This window comes from Corvus hawaiiensis, chromosome 13, assembly GCF_020740725.1.
Source record: "Corvus hawaiiensis isolate bCorHaw1 chromosome 13, bCorHaw1.pri.cur, whole genome shotgun sequence".
NCBI classification, from domain to species: Eukaryota; Metazoa; Chordata; class Aves; order Passeriformes; family Corvidae; genus Corvus; species Corvus hawaiiensis.
The window spans coordinates 9,664,852-9,685,627 of record NC_063225.1 but is presented as its reverse complement, the minus strand read 5'-3'; the positions used below and the strand labels follow the sequence as shown (position 1 = coordinate 9,685,627).

At 37.8% G+C, this 20,776-nt stretch overlaps 1 protein-coding gene across 9 annotated transcripts in view; it reads right to left on the bottom strand.

The window, feature by feature from the left end:
• MEF2A (myocyte enhancer factor 2A) overlaps positions 1-20,776 on the bottom strand; it is an 82,647-nt gene that overhangs the window by 42,375 nt on the left and 19,496 nt on the right. For 8 of the 9 annotated variants that reach the window (XM_048317166.1, XM_048317158.1, XM_048317157.1 and 5 more), the window contains 2 exons: positions 5,757-5,954; positions 1,071-1,274 (listed from right to left, as the gene is read on the bottom strand). In XM_048317166.1, the coding sequence (XP_048173123.1) occupies positions 1,071-1,274; positions 5,757-5,810 (258 nt within the window). In that variant the 5' untranslated portion in view covers positions 5,811-5,954. Of the gene's footprint in view, positions 1-1,070; positions 1,275-5,756; positions 5,955-9,081; positions 9,107-20,776 lie in introns of those variants that run through there. The other variant, XM_048317159.1, reaches the window with a different exon arrangement.

The window sequence follows — 20,776 nt, the reverse complement described above, 5'->3', positions numbered from 1 at the left end:
CAGTTGACAAATTAGCAGAGAATCTTCTCAGAAAGAAATATAAAGCATTTGTCCGTATCTCAGTTTTGTCAATCTGATTTTTTGCTTGCAGACTCATGTACAAGATCAGCTAGTACCATCCCTGTACTCTGATCCCTTTGGCAATAGGCTCTTCAGCTATTCAAGGCTAATCATTATTCTGAAATCATTCCTAAAAAGCAAGGCATTTGTTCAGAAGACAACTTCAGAATTTAAATTAAACCCTTAAGTCAGCCACCTGTTTTGGTCTATTTACAGGACTACTGGAGACATGCTCTGAACTGCAGTTACAGTACATCAAGGCTCCAATTGCCAAGAAAATCCTTGAATTCTACTGCACCTAATTTAGAAATTATGTACTGAAAAGAGTTTCTATTTAAAGCTCAAGCATTATAAAAGTAGATGAAACCAATACCTTGGAGTAAATATATTCATGTTATTCTATTACTGCAGAAACTGCAGTCATTCTGCTACTATTTTAATTGACAGTCACTGGACAACAAATTTAATTAAGTTTGTTTATTCCACAGATTCTCTTTTTTTGGCTTTTTTTTTTTTTTTTTTTTGGATGAACAAGGGGCAGCAGAGGCAGCGGCTGATTTGATCCATGTTCAAGATATGACTGGTAGAGTGGCTACTACCTCAGAGAAGAAAAAGGGCCAACTGTAATTGTCTGTTCGGCTGAGGGCACTCTTTTGACCTTCCTCTCCCACTCAGTCGATTTTTTCTCCCCATTAAAACCCTGAACATTTCTCCCCCTCCTTCCCTAGAAAAACAACAATTTTTCACACCTCTATTTCCATTGCCAAATGTGATTTAAATCAAACATGCTTCCCAGAAACTGGCAGGGGGTGGAGGGCAGATGGGAAAACAACATGGCTGTAAAGTTATTGCCTTAGAGAAACCAGACTAAAAGCAGTAGTTTACATTTTGTAACACGGTATTAAATAACTTTAAAACATTTGGTTAAAATGTCTTAAAATACTCTACGTTGCTCTATATTTTAAATATTAAGGAGATAAGAAGACTGACGTGTCTTTTCAAATTGTTACCTCAACGATATCTGAGTTGGTTCTGCTTTCATGGGGCTCGTTGTATTCTGTGTATTTTAGTAGAACTTTGTCCATGTCAGTGCTGGCATACTGAAAGAGTTTGTTAGAGCTGTTAAAAATGATGAGTGCTATTTCACAGTCACAGAGCACACTCAACTCATAGGCCTTCTTCATTAATCCAAACTTCCTCTTTGTAAAGGTGACCTAGAGAAGAAAGAATAATGATTTGTTTTTTTAAAACACATGACATGGATTTGAAGGAAAGTAATCAAGGAATACACCAATTGAGCCTACACTATTTATTCCTACTCTAATATGCAGATTAAACACAAGAACTACCTATACTTTCTGGTCCCAGTGCTCTCTCTCTCTATTAGACTAAGTTAAACAGTTACACACCCCCAACTCTTCCACTGGTAAATAACCACCAAGAAGAGTTAAATTTTAGTTAAGAGTTTTAGTTAGAATAAGATAATTTAGCTTTATTTCCACTGTTCAACAGATTTTGACTTTCCAGGTATCACAGTATTTTCTTCTGTGGTACTTACAACTGTAATTCTAATAAAATCAAAGAAAACAGAACAATCAATGGAAGTAACACTGTTACTATGCACTATGATTTCTAATTATGCAAAGTTATGAGATATTGCTATTTCGTTGCTATTAAGTCATCTAATCAGATTCACTTATAATTCGACTTGTTTTCTGCCACTTGGAAACATCACAAACAATTGTTCTGTCAAGTTAGAACTGCTGTGGGGAAACAAACCCATTACAGACCATCACACAGGAGCACTTGCTCATTGGGGAAGGAGGAAACAGTTGAAAAAGTTACCATCACTTATGACCCAAAAAAAAAAATTTAAAAAAATTATTCCTTTCACAAGACAGCAGCTAAGGATATGGAAGTGTCAATGTATTTGACAACCCCCTATTACAATTCCAAGCATAAGCCTCTGTGACAGGTGAGTGATCCACATGCCCCATGTTCCACAGACAAGAGTCAAGAAGTTTTTGCAAGACAGGAATAAAGTAAGACACAAGAAACAGCCAAACCTGTTTTCTGGATTTCTATAGTTTAATTAACAAGCTGCACATCAAGTTTTGGAAAACAGATGGGAAACTTCTTCCTTGTACACACACCTGAAGGCTTTTTTCTACAGAGATGATTATCTCGAACATGTTACCTTTTTAATACTATCAATAACACAAAATATATCCTATTCTTCCCACCACATAAGCAGTCTCAGAGGATGCACAGATACAGCTGTTGTTCTTCTGACACTTAAAAGGTTATTTCCTGAGTATGAGCAGGGATAGAGAGGTACCACTGGTTAGTGTTTGTCAGGAAAAAGAGATCATAAACAAGATGTGTGTGTGCTGTGTCACCTGGAGAAGTCCTCCAAAAAAAGAATGGCTTACTGCCACTGAGGACCAATAGGATCCTGGACAAGGGCTCTTAATTTCTTTACTGAAACTTGATCTTTCTCACCTCTTGTAAGGCTGCTTCACTTGTGAGATTCTCAGCTGGCATCAACTTCTCACTTGGTGCTTGAACAGTGCTTAGCACAAACCCCTCTACCACAGCACTCCAAGCTCATTAATGCACACAGATTATTTTAAACTTGGTTTTCATTTCAGAACTTCAAAAGCAGGCTTAGTTCTGTAAATGTCTCCTTTTTTTTCCTTCCATTTAGGACCACACCAAACCCAGAAATATGTCTCTTTATTGCAGGTAAATGATTTCCCCAGCACTATTTTAATATTGCTTAGCAAAAAAAAAATGGGTGAGGAGGAGACGGCAAAGGCAGCAAGACTGAGCTCCTTTGATATCTAATTTACTGCACTGGATTCTCATCAGCTTAATGAAGATAAATGTCCTACAGCTCATTCAAGCAGATAAGGCTGCTTAATTAATAATACAATGACAGTCTCATGACAATCGTAATCCCCCCGAGGAATGGTCTATATATTCTGTTTTGAGCTCACATACAATCCCATCAGGAATGAGATGCTTCTGACAAAACAGTAGTTTTTCTTCCCACACAAGTTACATGAACTTGCTTTGCAGGCAGAGCTCTGTCCCATTCTACTCATATTTTCAAAGAAAAACACCTAAACCTCAAAGTAAACATGCAACCAGGACATCATAGGCATGTCCGTGAGTGTCCTACTCAGCAGCTATACAGGCCACAGAAAAAATGACAGGACACAACCAAACTACACTTTCTGTTCAGCACAACAAACCCTAAATGCCCTCCTTATCTGGGTCAATGAAAAAAAATCTCGAAGTAAATATCTTATAAATTCCCAGTGCATCAGGGCATTCTAATGTGATAAAATTCTATATACTGGCTACCAAAACCACAGGACACCAGTGGGGATAAAGGCCATCGATACCACTACATATAAAAAATAAGATTCCACTAACAAAAACTATTTAATCTCTCTAAAACATCTTAAAAACAAGATGAAGTGTGTTTTCATCTGAGTTTCCAGAGAAAAAGGACAAGGCAAACCTAATCCTGCTTTTAAGTTAGAGCTTAAATCCTCTTCCTTGTCATTAAACAGCCCAAAAAGATGCTAGCCAAAAACCTGCCAGAAAAAAACCCTAGAATTTCATCTCCCTATTTTGCTTCAGTCACAGCACTGGTGTAAGGGGTCTAAAATTTGATACAAATGCACTGATTCTCTTCCTCTCCATTGTTTCAAGCTGAACAATGGGATGGAGATTCAAAAGAAAAAAACAATTCCTCCTGAAAGAAAAAAAGCACCTCACCAAAGTCAGGATAGAAGTATAATGCTATTTGTATCTCAAGCAGAAAAAAACCAAGGTTGCCCAACTTAATCCAGATTCATTAAAAAAAAGGCATAAGGGGGATCAATTTCCACCTCTTACATGTGCATTAAGTTGTAGAGCAAGATCTGGAAAGAACTGAAGTTATTAATTCATCTACTTTTACTACATGTACTTACAACATTTATCTACATCAAACATAAAGTCACTGGGTGATTAAAGCCGTTCAAACACAATACTTGGCTTTCTCCCAAACTCCAATAATACTTTTCTTGCTATATATAGACTTCTCAGAGTTTACATTGCTTTAAAGTGATACAGGGAGAAAAACAATCTTGATTTCACCAGCAAAACAATGGGCTCTGAGCTGATGTGTCAGCAGCAAGAGAGTCCCATAGAATTCTGACACTATCCCAACGTCAAGCTGGTGCTCAGAAGTTGAAAAAGGAAATCAAACATCAGGAAGGGAACAGAACAAAGCAGCAGGACACCACTATATAAGTCCATGTTTTGCCTACATCCTGAAGTCCTTTGGCCACCCAAAGTAATGTAGCAGTACTTCAGAAGGTTCAGGGAGAAGTAGCAAGAAGTGTGGAACAAACTTTGCATTAAAACAACTAAGTAAGCAAGGCAGCTACAGCCTGAAAAAACTTATCTTAGGAGACAATAAGCAAATGTGGACAGACTCTAGATAGGGAATCACTGTTGCCTCTTCCATACAAGAGCTAAATAATCAGCAGAACCATGACAAAGGGTAAATAAAATGGTGTTTCTTGAAACAACAGGCAACAGACTTAGAGGAAATTCTACACAAAAGATGTTGTAAATGCTGCAACGTTATAAGGGCTCAAAGGATAACTGAACAACTTCACTGGTGGGGGTGGGGAAAACAAACAAAAAAAATCCATTAATGGTTACTAAATATACGGAAACCACATCCAGCTCAGGAAATCCCTGAGCTAAGAATAGTTAAAAGCTGGAAGAGGATTACAGGGTCGTGTAACATGTGCATCTCCAGCCCACACGTATTTGCTCATGACCATCACTGGACAAAAGACGCCGGCCCACCAGCATCTTCAGCCTCAGTCACCAGCACTGTTCTTAAAGATCTTAAGTCATTCCTGTAATAACTTGCCTTAAAAATGATAGTTTCCAGTTATCCCACTATATATTTCAGTATCCAATTAAAATTTTTTTTTTTATCTCATGTAGCAATTTAGAAATTAATAGGAAACATTACTGCTAGAGTCATCAACTTCTGGTACTTTTCACATTCACAGGGCACAAGCAGCCAAGTGAGCAGCTTTCCCCAAAACATTCATTTTGAGCACTCTTCCCTTCTAATTGACAATTTTCAATGATAGTTGTAGCAAACAGCTCTTAAAGGAAATATAAATTGATGGTTTTAAATAGAATGTTAAAAAAAATTGTTACTGTATCCAAAGCACTGTAGATATTGCCCACAGCTACCTCAAACTCCTCTGTCAAAGTGTTGCAGAAAATACTTTTACTAGATCCTTTCTGAATTTCTCATCCTTTCTCTGTCTTCAGTAGAAAGTGTTCCTAGCAGTTATCAGATCAAGTGACGTGCATGTTTAAAAACACCCCTCCAATCTACTGGTAGTACAGGCTAGAGTACCATTTAAATAGGAACAACAATTTTAAATTTGATTTAAAGTAGTAATAGTTATTACTTATAAATAATATTTTTTCCTCAAACAGTCATAAAATCACTGAGGTTTCTTATTCATATTCTGGCAAGGGCATCTGTAGATATATGAAGACAAAGCTCAGCTTTAGAACAATGAATTAGGATGAATGTATTCAAACTTTCCATTAATTTTTAAGATTACTGATGGACCTGTTCACGCGGACTCCTTGTTTCTCACCTGCCTATTCCGTTCATCCATTATTCTCGTGATCTGTATTTTCTTTCTCCCCATTTTCGCGTCTTCTTTCTTTTGCTTAGCAATCCAGAAACAAACTAATCCAAGAAAAGTCCCTCTTCAGTGTTCTAACACATGATACAGTTTTCTTTTACTTTGTCTTCAGCTTGCGAAACGGTTCCTACTTCTTCTTATAATCACCTAAAAAAACCGGATAAAAATTAATGTATAAATTACTAAAATGGAAGAATCATTAAAAACCTGTAGAGACAAAAAAACACATCCACCATGAAATTTCAGTGACAAATCAAGTATTTTCATTAGTGAAGTATTATACTACACCCTCTCTTCCAGTTGAACTCCAACTGGTTTGCTGCATTCTACCTATAAACTACAGACTTAAAATGACCAATAATTTCACACACTTTCAATTGAACGCCTTAAAAACGTAATTGTCAAAGGGGTGGTGCTCATCCCCCTAAGCTTTATGCTTTTAGTTATCTGAGGTTTCACATATTTATTAAATTTTGGTAAACTCCAATATTTTAGGGAACCTTATAAAGAAACATTTTGTGTTTCCTGTTTCTCCAGTAAAATTATCACAAAAATAACAAGAAAAGCCATGAGAATATCAAGTTTCTGTTCCTAAGCCAAATTACCTCTCATTTTGTGAGACAATACTTGGGGTTCCACTGGGAAACAAGAGGGAAAAGGAAAGAGGGAATCTCTCTACTTAAAAGAGACCACAGAAAACAGTTTTGCAACAAAACTATTTCATGGTTACCAAGACACCAACGAAGACCTGAGACCTGACACAGTTCCTCTCTCTCCAATAACCCCTAAGTGCCACATCTGCCAATACCCAGTTGCAGCCCAGCACCTGTTTCATTGTTATATTGTTCACCAAGATAAACCTGCCGGAAACTTGAAAAGCTAGTGTGCCACCACATGTAACCCTGCACTGAACTGCCTGATATTTAACAAACTTCAAAAGTATTTTCAGTAAAAAAAAATTGCTAAGCTATATTCCAGACATACTGCTTGAATTGTAGGATGATACTAGTTGAAGAAAACTGGAGAACAATTTAAACTAAATGGCTTCTAGAACATCAAGTGTATACTAGAATGTATAAACATTAAATAAGTACACCTTATTTATCTTATTACCACCTAATACTCATTCAAAGGGGCAGAACCAGCCCCAGTACTATCTGATAACCTCTCTAACTTTCCAACCCAAAACATCTTCTGAAGTTAAGCCGTGCATATTTTAATCTGGGTGTCACCATGCCATATCCTTGAGGCCATGTGTAGAAAGTGGTGCAACCACATCACAATCAGACAGCTAATGAGCAGAGACAGCAAGAGGCGATTAGTCACAGGCTACACTTCACAATACATTCAATTTACGCTGAGGAAACAGCCAGGATGTTCTTGGGAGAAAAAAAAACGGAGGTGGAGGAACATCACAAAATGAAGGGATGTCATTTTCTATTTACCTGTCATTTTCTATTTACTGCTTTAAAAAAAACAAAATGCCCAAGAGTATTTAGAAATACTATTTCATGAAATTTAAAATCAAATCAACACTTACACAGTATGATGTCCACTGGTCTAAAGGATATGCACTAAACATTGTCTATAAAGCAAAACACTTGAAAACATGCATCAACATTGCACTACTTTTGTTTTCTTCATGAAAAATAATTTCTTCCAAGGTGCTGCTAAGAAGGTAATTAACAGCCAGTGAAGACCAGATGAACTAGCCTCTATACAACCAACAGCACACAGCAAATATCTTCCACGGAAGCAACAGCTGAGTTACAGATTTATCCCATTGTTGCTCAAAAAAAAAAAATCTCAGCTCATGTGATGATCACACATTAAATTTAGTTCTGGAAAAATCTGGTCGCATCCCTTGAACATACCTAATCAAAGGATCTCTAACCAGCTCTTAAAATTTGTTTTCTCCTTCATGCGTGGCTTCATTTTTTTAAACCTACCATGTAGTACTGAAACTGTTCTCTGCATATGGAATTACCAGAGTCCTTCCTCTGCTTTTAAAAGCGCACCCCGCCCCCATCAACACTAGTACACAGAGGTGACCACCACACAAGACCAGAGATCCATCTGGGCCAGTATTTTATCTGTGGCTACTAGCAGATATCACTAGGATGGTCAAGGAAGAACCTAGGAATAGAATAATAAAAATGTAAACCACATATTAAGTGATTTTGGGATCAGGAACTTCTGGAGTCATTCTGCCTCCTGCAAGACATATTGAAAAGCAAGTCTATGCAGTGAATAAAATAAGGAACTCGAGGGAGAAGAGGGAGAGAGGAAGATAAATACAATGTGAGATTATGCAATATATATACTTAAGGATACAAAATAAGAGAGGCACAAATGTTTTGTATGAGCTAATGGAAGGCACAGTAGCAGGAAAACACTCTTATCTGCTCTATGTACCATCACACAAAGGGAAATGGGAAACAGTAATTTTCACCATCATTTTGTTACAGCTTTGGGGTGTTGTTTCAGGTCTTTTACAGTGTGTATGATCTATTAAGCATACATGCTTCAAGCTATTTCCCATTTATGACAATTCACTGTTTCCGCTCATCTCAGGTCTGACTTTCTTCAGCCTTAAACACTTGTATCACTTAGAAACTCCCCAATTCCTATTTGCATGCTTGTCCAGCCCGGGTCCAGGCTGTCCTCCCTCTCCCACAGGTTGCTATGGACACCAGAACATGGCTTGGAATCGCATTTGCCAAAGGTGGCCCTGCTCCGAGATGCGGCATCTCTGTCATTCTGAAGTCACACACAAGGTGATTTTCAAGGCTAAGAATTGAAACAGAAGTTTGGCTTGAGCTCAGGGCAGAAAGGACCCTTACACAGCTGCAAATCAGAGAAAACTGCTCAGTAAAAAGGGACTTCTCATGCATGCTCAGAACATCCCAATGGGAAGTTATTGCCAGTGACAAAGGCATGATACATTTCTCATGGGAAGAACGACTTTTCCTTTTACTCATCCTTGATCACATTACAGTTGTGGTTTTATTTTCTATCCTGACTAGCAACAAAGTTATGCAAGATAAGATATAAGACTGGGTCCACTACAGGGTTATATCAGAAATGTAACTAGCAAAGTTTTCATTTTGCTAAATCATAGTTGCACTGCAAACACACATCAGGCAAAACTCTTAATTCACAAAGCCATTTCATCTAGATTATCAACACACTTTTGCCCAAATAAAGGAAAACTTGCAGATATACATATGAAGATCAACCCACATTTATATCTGAGAGTAAATATGAAACTAACATGAAGTAACCTTGATGAAGGTAAAGTTCTACTTCCTTAAGTTACAGAATCCAATCACAGCCACCAAAGCTGCTTTGCACTAGTTGCATGGGCACACAGAAGCAAAAGCTAGTTTGTCTTAAAGAAGGATTTCAGGCATCTATTAAACAAAATAATTAGAGAAAGAAGAGAAAAAGAAGGAATAAATCCCACATGCTTCATGGTGAACTTCAAACAGAAAATAATGTCAGCTTGCAATAAAAGCAAGAAAAATTACATTTGTAGTTGTCCAAGTAATAGCCTCTCTTACTGTTTAAAAGTAAACAATTCCAAATTTTCTGGATTTATTCCCTTCCCCAAAACATGTGAAAACAGCACACTAATTACTGACAGACAACAGAACCACATGCAGAAACATACCCTCACAACTGCACATCTTCAGGAGCTCATCTGAGTTTGTTGTCAAGAATGCTTTCAGTTTCACAGATTGTTGGGAGAGATGTAACTTTAAAGCAAGGAAACTGTATTTGACCTATTTAAAAAGATTCTTTCAAGGGTTCAGTGGAAACACATTATATCTGTGCAAAACTGCACAAGGTCTGGAAGCCTCCTGGCAGAACAGGTTAGGAAAAACTGTGTCAGAATCATACTCCTTCCATTTAATTTCCTTTTATTTCCCTCTGACTGTTTTCTTGAAACTTCCATTTCACCACCATGGTTACAGGTTACATCTGACAGTCCCCGTCTCCTCACGGCTCATTTACTGCAATGCACACAAAGGAATGAGCTTCCTGACGTCAGATAATTTGCATGAAAACACAGATCTGCAGAGATGCATCTTACACAAGCCTTGGCTACGGCTTACCAAATAGCAGAGAGTAATTTTTACTAAACCAAGATTAATAGGTCTTCTTCTAGTCTTGAAGGAGCCTGTGCAGATATTTTTGTAGATTTGGCCCCTAAGCATGAGCTGATGGGCACAGACTGATCACGGCTGAACTGCACAGTTGCTGGTTATTCTGCCACTTTGCACTCTCAAGAGCAGAATATAAAAATTCCCATTCACAGCAACATGGAGATGAGCCCCACCACATGTCAGCTGTTGTACACCAACAAGGCAGATACCACAGAGTATCTCATTTTTTCACAGCACTAATAATGGACATATATGTCAGTGTCCTCTCTCCCTGCCCCACAACGCTAAGTAGAAGTAGCTACAAAAAAAAAAAAAAAAAAAAAAAAAGGAGTCAAAAAATGTCTTCACCAAAATAATTCATCTAAAGGTTAAAGGGCTGTGTGGAGCAAGGTCAAACATGATTCTCAGACTCCATTTTACTGTCCAAGAGAGAGAGATGATTTTCTTCTTCAGAACCTCAAAGAGATGCAAACCCATATAAAGTATACAACTGCAAACACCTTTTTTTCTAAGTCTCAAACTAATTATACAAAAAATACATTCACTCAGATATGATTGCACTGACACATGCTGAGATCCATGAGATGTCATCACTGTGCTCTAAGACATTCCACCAGCCCTGCTCCAGAACTCGTTGCTACCACTTGTAACCTAAATTAGAAAATTAAAATTTCCAGCAAAGGGATTTTACATATCTTTATGTCTGCACTTAACAGAAACCACACTCAGATCCTTGCTGGGGTTTTTGCAGAGGTGCACAAAACCAGTAACAAAGCAGTTTCCTCCGGCCACATTTCTATAGCCCTGTCACCATACATTGCTGTAAGTAATGTCAGATATAATTGTTAAACGATCACACGGCTCTCCTTCCAAAACAAGGGTACATGCTGTCATTTCTCTCTCCCTACTTGCTGCACCATAATCTTAGGAAATAAATCTTTTTTCCATCCTCAGTTTAGAAGCTATTCTTCTGTATCCAAGCAGAGCCTCACAGTAAATGAGAGTGCCCTCACAGCTTCAAGGTCCTCAGCCACCAACTGATACACAAGCATTGTTATAAAACAATAATACAACTCTTAGCCAAAATTTTTTTTTTTTTTTTTTTTTTTTTAAAGTGGGACAACATAGAAAACAGGAAGCCATAAACAATTCTTTATTGATATTCTGGTTTTATGCATCATAAAACACTTGTTTCTTTCAGCTGGGAAGAACAACGCACATCTTTGGTACAAGACAATTTGAATAAACTGTACTTTTAAGATTTGTGGAGTTTTGCAACCAAACATGGTCCTCAGTTTCCACACTAACATCAAACCTATTTTTGAGCTTCTAGCTTGTAAGTAACAGAGCTTTTCAAATTATGTTTTAAAGGCATATTAGAAAAGATCACAAAGTGTATTTGAAAAATATCCTTACTGAAGAACTACACCTTCCAAGTGCTACTTAAATCTACTGTTGCACAAAAAGGCCTTTTCTGCCATTCTCCTCCATGTACTCAGTCCTGCCTAAGATGAAGTGAAAGAACTCCATTTTCTTTCACAAAGAACTACAGAAATCTTAGTTCGTTTTTCATACAGTTCAGATTCAAATGCCTGTTTTAAAACCAAGTTTTATTACTCCTAGACTGCACTTTTCTAAGTTACATTTTCCTGAGCTGACAAACCAGTTTTCCAGAACTATCAGCATCAACTATGACAGCGCATGCACTCCTACATAACGTGGCAAATGTGGCCTTGCCCAGGATCAGGGACAGCCAGGGATTCTGCTCTGGTTAGTTACTTTCAATTAAATGGGTTAAATTTTTAATAATACTCAATACTCTAACTATAAATTTTTCTTTCAGTCCAAAAAAATCTGTATCATCCTATTCTGAGCATTTATAATTTATACTCCCTAGAACTGAAACAGCCATTATCAAGCTGTTTAAGCATACATATTTACTACATATTTTCAAGTAACATAAAGTTCTATTTTATTATTCCCATCCATAAATTTGATGCTTTCTAAAATAGTTTTCCTTGCATTCTCAAACCATGTAAGAACACAGAAAGCAACATCTGGAAACTGCTGAGCTAACAGTGGAGAAAGGCCACAGAAAGAGAACTTAACTTTCAATATTGGATTAAAATTCAATTTTAGATACAAGCAGAATATAAAATACTAAGTAATCACAAGAATCCTGCTGCCAGACTTCTACAAACAGATTAAGAAAATAACTGCATGACTGAATAGCTGTCTGGAAAACACGCTCCAGAGAGTTTCTCAAGAAACTTGTTCCTAATTTATCATGTAATTTGTTGAAAGAAGTGACTTCTCCATGGTATACAAAAATAGCCACAAACAAAGATGATTCGGGACACTTTGTTAACAAAATAAAACCCAGTATTTAAAAGCTGAGGCCAACAGGACTGATTTCCTAGTGAATGAACCAGAGCTTTTAAAACAACGTCAGTTTGATCACAATTTTAAAACTTTTGATCAGATAAATTCTCCCTTTTTTTTTTCATTTACATCTGTTGAAAAATTAATGAATAAATGCAGAAATCTAAACTGAAGTTTGGATATTGCTCCACAACCAAATAAAAGAGCATTTGCAGGTATTTAATTAGTGTAAAACTGATGTTTCACAACTTTCACAATGACAAGCTCAAAGTGCAACTAAAAGCATTTAAACCCAGGTTTTAACACCATAGACATCTGTGCATTATAAGCTACAGAAGGAAGGTTTCTTTCCTGAAGCAAAATATACATATAAAACACATTAAATGTTTTTCAACATTAAAAGCATTTGCCTCATTCTTATCAGGAATTTGTAATGGCTGGGGAACTTAACTACCACACGGCCAAGAAACGGCACAGAGCCACGCTTGTTTTACTACACCTCCTCTCAGGCTCAAATGAAGGGAGCCACCAGACGAACCTTCCAAAATGCTGATAAGAACACGTCTGCCAGAGATGGCTTTAAATTATACACCATTGGACCTACAACAAAAAGCTGCCACAAAACAGCCCTCCTTTGTTACCGGAGACAAAACCCTGTGAAATGTATTTTTTATATTCACCTTGGGATGGGGATCACCAAAACCTTACTGCTGTTCTCAGCAGGGAAAATAAATTCCTTTCTTTAAAGGCAGCCTAATAACAACTGGGTAAGAGTCAGCTGAACAGACATCTTCATATGCACTGGTGATAAACTAAACAACAAACAACTAATAGTGTGATCAATTAAAAGGTTCATTTTCATATTTTTCTTCATCTTACAATAAGAGAGCATAAAATACATATACAGGACTGTTCAGTTTCCTATTAATATATTTACCAATCAGGATGGAACTTTCTGGTTTTGCAACATCTTAATACTTCATTCATCTTCTTCAGGCTCACTGATGCATCTTTAGGTAACACTTAACATACCGTTAAAGTCATGGCTTTAAGAAAAAATATTATCATTGCAAAATCTTTTTCCAGAAATCTTCGTATTTCATCAGTTACAACAGTGACACTCAAGCTTTAATTACTGCTACCTTGGCTCATTACTTCTCCCATCTCAACTTAACTTTATCAATAGATCAGAGAATACAGATAATCTTATTTTGCACAGCAACATGCAATTGGCAAAGGTGTAGCTCATTATCGCAGAGTTCTCACAATAGCTCTGCCTAACTTGTCACATCTCTGTTTATCTCTATGGAAATCAGCAGAGCACATGGAGCATTTGCCATCCCCAGACCACAGACAGAAGATATTTCACAGTTACCAGAACAGAATTCAGCTGGAAAGTCCTAAATTCACCTGGTGAGATTTCTGTGAAATTCTAGACAAGAAATTCTGATGCCAAGCAGCATCACTTTTTTTTTTGTATATGTGGTCACTCATAGTTTTCATCCCTTTATAGATAATTAAGTTTAAAGGCTTTCTCAGTTCCTTTTTTTTTAACATGGTGATGCCAGGCTGAGTTCAGGGGGAGAAGCATTTTAAACACAAACAACAATATGTCAAAGTAAACTTAAATTCAGGTTCCTGGCATTTCTATATGGACATCCTTATCCATACAGAGCACTGTTCTTCTTTTTGTCTCTGAGAACATAATTTAAGTAGATTATCCTTTCTGAGGAGTACTGAAGCTTTTTGTGTGCATGTTTTGGAGAGGGAACACTATTTTACAATCACTTAGAATCTCAATCAGTAACCTACATGTAAAGAACAGAACATTCATAAACCAAAACTAGACAAAAATATCCATCTGTATAAGTTTTGACTTACCATAACTATATCTTACAGCTAGATTATTTTGCAGAAACTATAAACACCCAAAAGCAACATCAGAAAAGCACAAATACAACGTACTACTTTTACACACAGTTCAAAATTAAACAAGGTGCCAACTGAGCTAAATCAAGGAGCATCCTGACATTAGATTTAAAATGCATAGAAATGAAGAGACAGGTAGAAAAAAATACTCAGAACACAGCACATACTGTAGGGTGCTGTTCTGGGATCTATTAATCTTATCCTTCAAATAGCCTCTTTAGAACTACGTTCAAATTCTGCAGGCCGCACTTCGCTTTCCTTGTAGCAAATGCCAAAGCAGCAATTCTACAGTCAGGTAAAGCAGTGCCTGTGCTCAGTATATTCAAACTGACTGGTGTATAACTGGTACAGTTTCCCAAGCTGAGAGCAGAAAACCACAGCAGATTTCTCCCTAGGAGAGACGTAGATAAAAGGCATTTGCATCTGTCTTTTACTTTCTCCTACGGAAAAAAAAACCGAGAACATAAATTATGAGGTAATCTTACTTAACACAGTTTACCTAACGTAGAAAATTGTACCACTATGGTACTTCAGCAAACTGATTTTTTGGATTTGCAGCAAGAGTTCTAAAACTCCATGAAGTTCTGCACACTTACTAGTGAGTAAACTTCTAGTAATTCTTTACTTTTTACAAAGAGGGACGCTGTCCCCTGTGCCTTTGAAGCGCAAACTGTTGAGGTAATACAACAAACAGCCGCAGGACAGCAACTTCAACGCATGTTCCTGAACAAACATTACAGCAATCAAAAACATTTACAGCTGACTTCAGGAATGTAATGGGATACAAAGGCAGCCACAGTGTTCTACGGTTTTGCTTATACCTTATCCTACAGAGAGCTTCCTCAAGTCAGGCTTCAAACCTAACAATGCCAGATTTTAATGAAGTTCTCAGCAAGGGACAAATGTGAGGGGATGAGAGAATGGAAAATAGAAGGATTATAAACAAGATTCTTCCTTGCACATTGTGCCCTTGCAAGATGGGTTCTGGCTTCCAAGTTTGGCTTCAGTCAACAGTCGCTTTGTGACGCAGAGCACTGTATGCTCCCGTTTTGTACTTGGGAAACATCTTCCCAAGGTTTGGCTCATCCTCAGTTATCTGCCTCTTCCTGATGTCATAGATCAGCTTTTTTCTTCATGCTCTGCACAAGCCACAGGCTCCAAGCTTCTTGCACAACTCACATATGTGTTGGGTTTTTGTTAGGGTTTTTTTTACCTACTGTGACAGGCAGTCCCTACACCATTTCTCAACAACTACACACTTCCAGTCTTCCAGAGGATTCCATGTGACACCACCACCCCCCCCCCCCCCCCACCTTAAAGGGAATAGGACAGGAAACCCAAGAACAAATACAAGAGAGAACACACATCAGTGATCTATAAGAAGCTTTAAATCACTGAACAATTATCCAGAAAGCTTTCTTGATAATTTATTCGATGTCTGATTAAATGACAGCATGCAGTCATATTGTTGAAGTGCAACAATTATAAACCAGACAGACACGACAACATAATGCTTCAAGCAGCCTGCATGCCTCAGAAAGACACTCAGCAAACCATAAAGACGCCTACGTGTTTCTAACAAAGATTAGTGGCAAGTTTCTTACTCTGTGGCTGCCACAGCCTTTGTTCAAACTCAAATCTCTGCTTTTAAAATTCAGATACACCACCAGTTCAAACTCCTAAATAAAAATTTTAAAAGCTATACCAAGTATACACTATATACTTAGTATTTCTAAGCTATTAAAACCACATTTCAAAGGATTATTCCCATCTCTGCATTGTTTTAAGCAAAGTCCTATCATATTTAAATAAAATAAACCACAATTGCTGTTGGTGGGGGAGCTACAGCAGATCACAGAGCAGGTCCTCTCCAGACATGCATGGAGACAGTTTCTTTGTAATCTAAACATTTCAGAATCCAAGGCAGACAGGTAGCAAATAATAAAATAACATGTAAGTGAGATGAATCCACTCAGCTATGCCTCAGCTGTGACAATCTGCAGAAGGAGTACATGCAGGCAGAACTTAGGCAACATCAAAGAACTGAGGAAAATGGTGCTGGGCACCACAGTCAAGAAACTGTCTGACTCCCACGACCTCTCCAATGTCAGCAGCCACTTTTAAAAGCAACCTAGAATGAAATTCCTTACAGTCCAAAATATTTTATCGATCCAGGTACAAGTACTTCATCTTAACGGTGTTACTGCCCTCCATCTGGATGTCCATATTTTTAAAATCAATCACAAGCTAAGACTGTCCAAATCAAGTACAGGGCAAGCCATTAAAACTAGAAGTTTAGTACATTAGGATCCATACCCCAATACCTAAACTTACTGTGGTAAATTCTGTTTTTATCAAGAAAAGCAGCAAGAATATTATTCAAAATTATTCTGCTTCTGCATATAAATATTTTTCTTTTTCGGCAGGTAATGCCCGAGAGTCTGGGCGCTCATATGTCATTAACATTAACCCAGCCACCCGGATTCTCTTGTAAAAATGTCACCTAAACTACACCGATAATAGAACATTGACTCTTCAGGTAAAACCTAGTCTCTAAATATAAGCTGTTCTCTGAATAGAAATGTAATTCTAAAACTAACTTTGAAACTATCATTGCCTTAGCAAGAAACTAGCACACACAGTTAATATGGTTTAGTTGATAAGCTGAAATTCAGGATGCTACAGTAACCCTATTACTTGTTATACCTGCAAGACAGGTGAAATAATTAAGTTTTACCATTTGCTCTTTCTTGCAGATTGCTGCAAATGGAAAAATTAAGTTGTTTGACCCTAAGTAACATTACTGCTTCACAGCAAAGCTATGTGATTCAAGTGGTAGATAGCAACATGTATTCAAATATCTGATTCAACAGCTCCTGGAGTGAAATATTCCACGACTAGAAACAGAAGAGAAAATTCTCATCCATTTCTTCCCATTATTCTATTAAAAATAGAAATCGTCAAAACTTCAAAAATATCTCAATTTCTCTCTGTCAACAAACCCTTGACAAACATCTTACATGAAGAGAGCCACTAAAAAGGTGAATTAGAAGATTCAGCAGACAAAAGTTTAAGTGAATGGCCAGAAAAACTTTAATCAAGGTCCCAAGCAAGAACCGGTTAAGTGATCCACACAAATACACAAAGTCCTTCTGACAAACTACTACACAAGTAATGTATTACATCACTGAGGAGCTCAACAAGAGCAAGGAATATTGATAAAAGAAAGGTATCAAAGAAATTGGATCTTTATGTATTTGAAAGGCAGCTGGGCTATTTTCACAACTGCATTAAGTAGCCACAAATCTGAAGCAGAAGCTCAGGCAGTTTCAGATTATTGTAGACTCCCCTTACTGAAAACCTCTTACATTTAAACAATTATATTCATTTACCTTTGACATGAAACATCAGATGCAAACATGAGCTGTTTGAAACTGTAAGAGAGACATCTTCATCTTCACCACTTAGTTGGCCAATGACCTGATGCAATGACTGCCTAGACCTGACAGTAACCAGGGTCCATCAGGAATCAGACTATAAATATAGCTGGCCATTCAGACCTGCAATTATGCATTAAAAATGAGAAACCAGAAACTGCCAGAAACACCAAGAAGCAGCCCTGAAACCATGTCAGAAGAGAAGACTGCATGATCTCTTGCACTATTAGATGGTCAGAGTGGACATCTCAGCATTTAATTAGTGCATCAATGATTTAAACCTGCTTGGAAAATACACAAAACAGTGCGTATTTCACACACACTGCTGGATCCTTTCCATCCATGCTGTCTTCTTCATCTCCAACAAAATCCTAGCTAAGAGCCCTGAGGAGCCATATTTGAGTTGTAAAGCAAATACAAAGCAGTTAGTTGTGAATGACTTCTTGAAGGTGTATTGTGGTAAGAGCAGTTGTGTTCCACCATAAAACTTGGATACTGCCTGTAGCCCTGGTAGCTGAAAGTGTGCAATGTATAAGTTCAGACACCTCAGTCAACCAATGAGCTGGGAGAGATGAGTTAAAGTTGGTGTTGAACTCCTTGTGTGAAGTGATAGACTTATTTAGACACAGAAACCATTTTTATTTATCTACCAGTATCACTAGAGTACACATGAAAGAATCTGCAATCTTTTCTTTTCCTTTCTCGTATGATAAGGAGTTTTGTCTTTCTGAAAATACACTTCTTTATCTAGGAAAAAAACCACTCAGGTATTAGACATTAAATGTATTTATTGAAGTGGATTCTATACGCTAGAATCAGATGCTAACTTAATTATTTTACATTATCTCGTTTTACTCATTCTACATCAATAACCTGTGAACATGATTATATGGAGTTATATGAACAAAAAGTGAACCACAATAAATTGGCACACAGTTTATACACTGCTTTCAAGAACCTGCTGAGAAGCATTCTTGCACCTGCAAGAAATCTTAACTCCTCTTAAAAAAAACGTCATTGTTGAGTACTCTGTGCCTTCAGGACATTAAAGCATTTCTCTCTCACATGCTGACTGGAAGCCTTGCAGCAGCTGAAGCAATAAATATTGACAGCAAGCTGGCAAACAGCAGATAGCAGTGCTCTGCTCTCCAATTTCACCTGCCTCAGCGAAGACAGCCTAGAAGGGACAGCACACCCAGGGCCTCTTCAGCTCTATTATTGCTGCTCTGGCCTGTACTGAAAATATGTTGTCCCCTCCAATACTGGTGTACCTTTGAACATACCTGCTTTTCTATACCACCCTGACAACCTGAATTGCCTCATTGCAACACAGATACACAGCAACAAAGCTCTAATTCTGGCTACAAATCATGCTGCAAGAAACCTTCAGCATTCAGTTCCATCCTGTCATGCTCTTTCGTGATGCTTTGCAAATCTTGCACATGAGGCCACACATTGCTTAATAAGACCTAAACAGCCAACTCAGAGCAAACACTGGAACAGCTGTATGCCAAAATACAAGATACTCCTGACAGCCCATGAGAATTGGAATTAGTGAAGTGGATTTTATTTAGGAAACTGTATTGATGACTGAGTTCTACTTTTCCCTCAATTCTCACCTCATATCCTCTACTTTGAGGTAGGATTACAGAAGTTGTAAGGAAATGCATTCAGACTTGCTTCAAGAAAATTGAAAACAAAACACTGTGACTACAAAAATTCTGTCTTCCCACTGGGAGAAAGGGATCTTTCCAGCAATTCACTCCCTGCATTCAGATGAACTACAGATTGCTAGTTGGTTTTTTAGCAGACTGCATCCTGCTGCCAAGTTAACAGATTTTTAAACTGAGATTTGAAACAAAGACTTCTTAGTATAACCCAGAATGTTGAGCACTAAGTTGGATCTAGTTCTTAAAACTTGATCTTATGATTTCATCTCGAGCTCATGCACTTTTACCCCTGCACAGACACACCTATGATTATGGGCTATGTTTAGATTTGTAAGAATTCACCAACATCCAGTATCATCATGTTCTCCAGCTAACAGCTTCACTGAGGATGGGGTGGAGACATCCTCCACACTACAAACATCTGCCTGCTTTCAAAGGAAGATAGGAATCAAAACAAGCTTACCCTGTACTTCTAGCAGACACCACTCTTAACATGTTACATCAACACACTTGTGGAGATTCTTCTAGCTTCGGGTAGGTTTCCTTCCTCTTTGTCTACCACTAAATGTACTTCATTTTGATGGTAATATCTGATTAACAACCTCAGCAAGCCTTTAGAGGTGGCAGGCACTCCCCTTTGTAAGCTTCACTTACCCAAAATAACACAAACCCTTTAGTATTCCACAACAGGAACAGCACCACATAAAATCTTAAGGCCACCATCACTGCACAGTTCAGGAAGAGATCTGCATGCATGAACCAGATCCCTTGCACAGGAATAACAACATTTAAAGCAGCACTGAGCTTTAGTTTAAACAGGGTAAACCAAAACTTCTGCTCTCACACCCTACTGCTGCCAAATCTTTCCATCTGTATTAGCTGCAAGATGTCAGCTTGCGCATGGAAAGGAAGACCTATTTAGCCTATTTAGTGAATCCTCTGATTCAAAAATCTCATTTCAGTCAAATGGGTGCCGTTGTCTAGGTGGAACAGAAGCCAAAATATCCTGAACGGGATAGTAACAGCCCCTTAAAATTCCCATATAGAGGTGTGATGCTCTCAAGTCCCAGTGCTTTGTTCTTTCTTGAATGGGTGCAGTTCCTTCAGAGAAAATGCTCACCATGCACAGCTGAAGAAAGAAGAGCAAGTCCTCAAAATCAGAAGTGTGGCAGAGTACAGCAGCAGAAAGAGTTAACAGTAAGTTTATCAGTAGGAAGTTTTATCTGTGACACTTTATCCAATTTGATGCCAGAACAAAGACACAGACCCGGCTTTTTAAATTTAGTAAATTCAAACAAGCATTAAAAAGAAACTGATTTTCATTCACTTTTGAGGATTTCACCTTAAGGGAAGGTCTTTCAAGGATGCAAATGATATTCTTT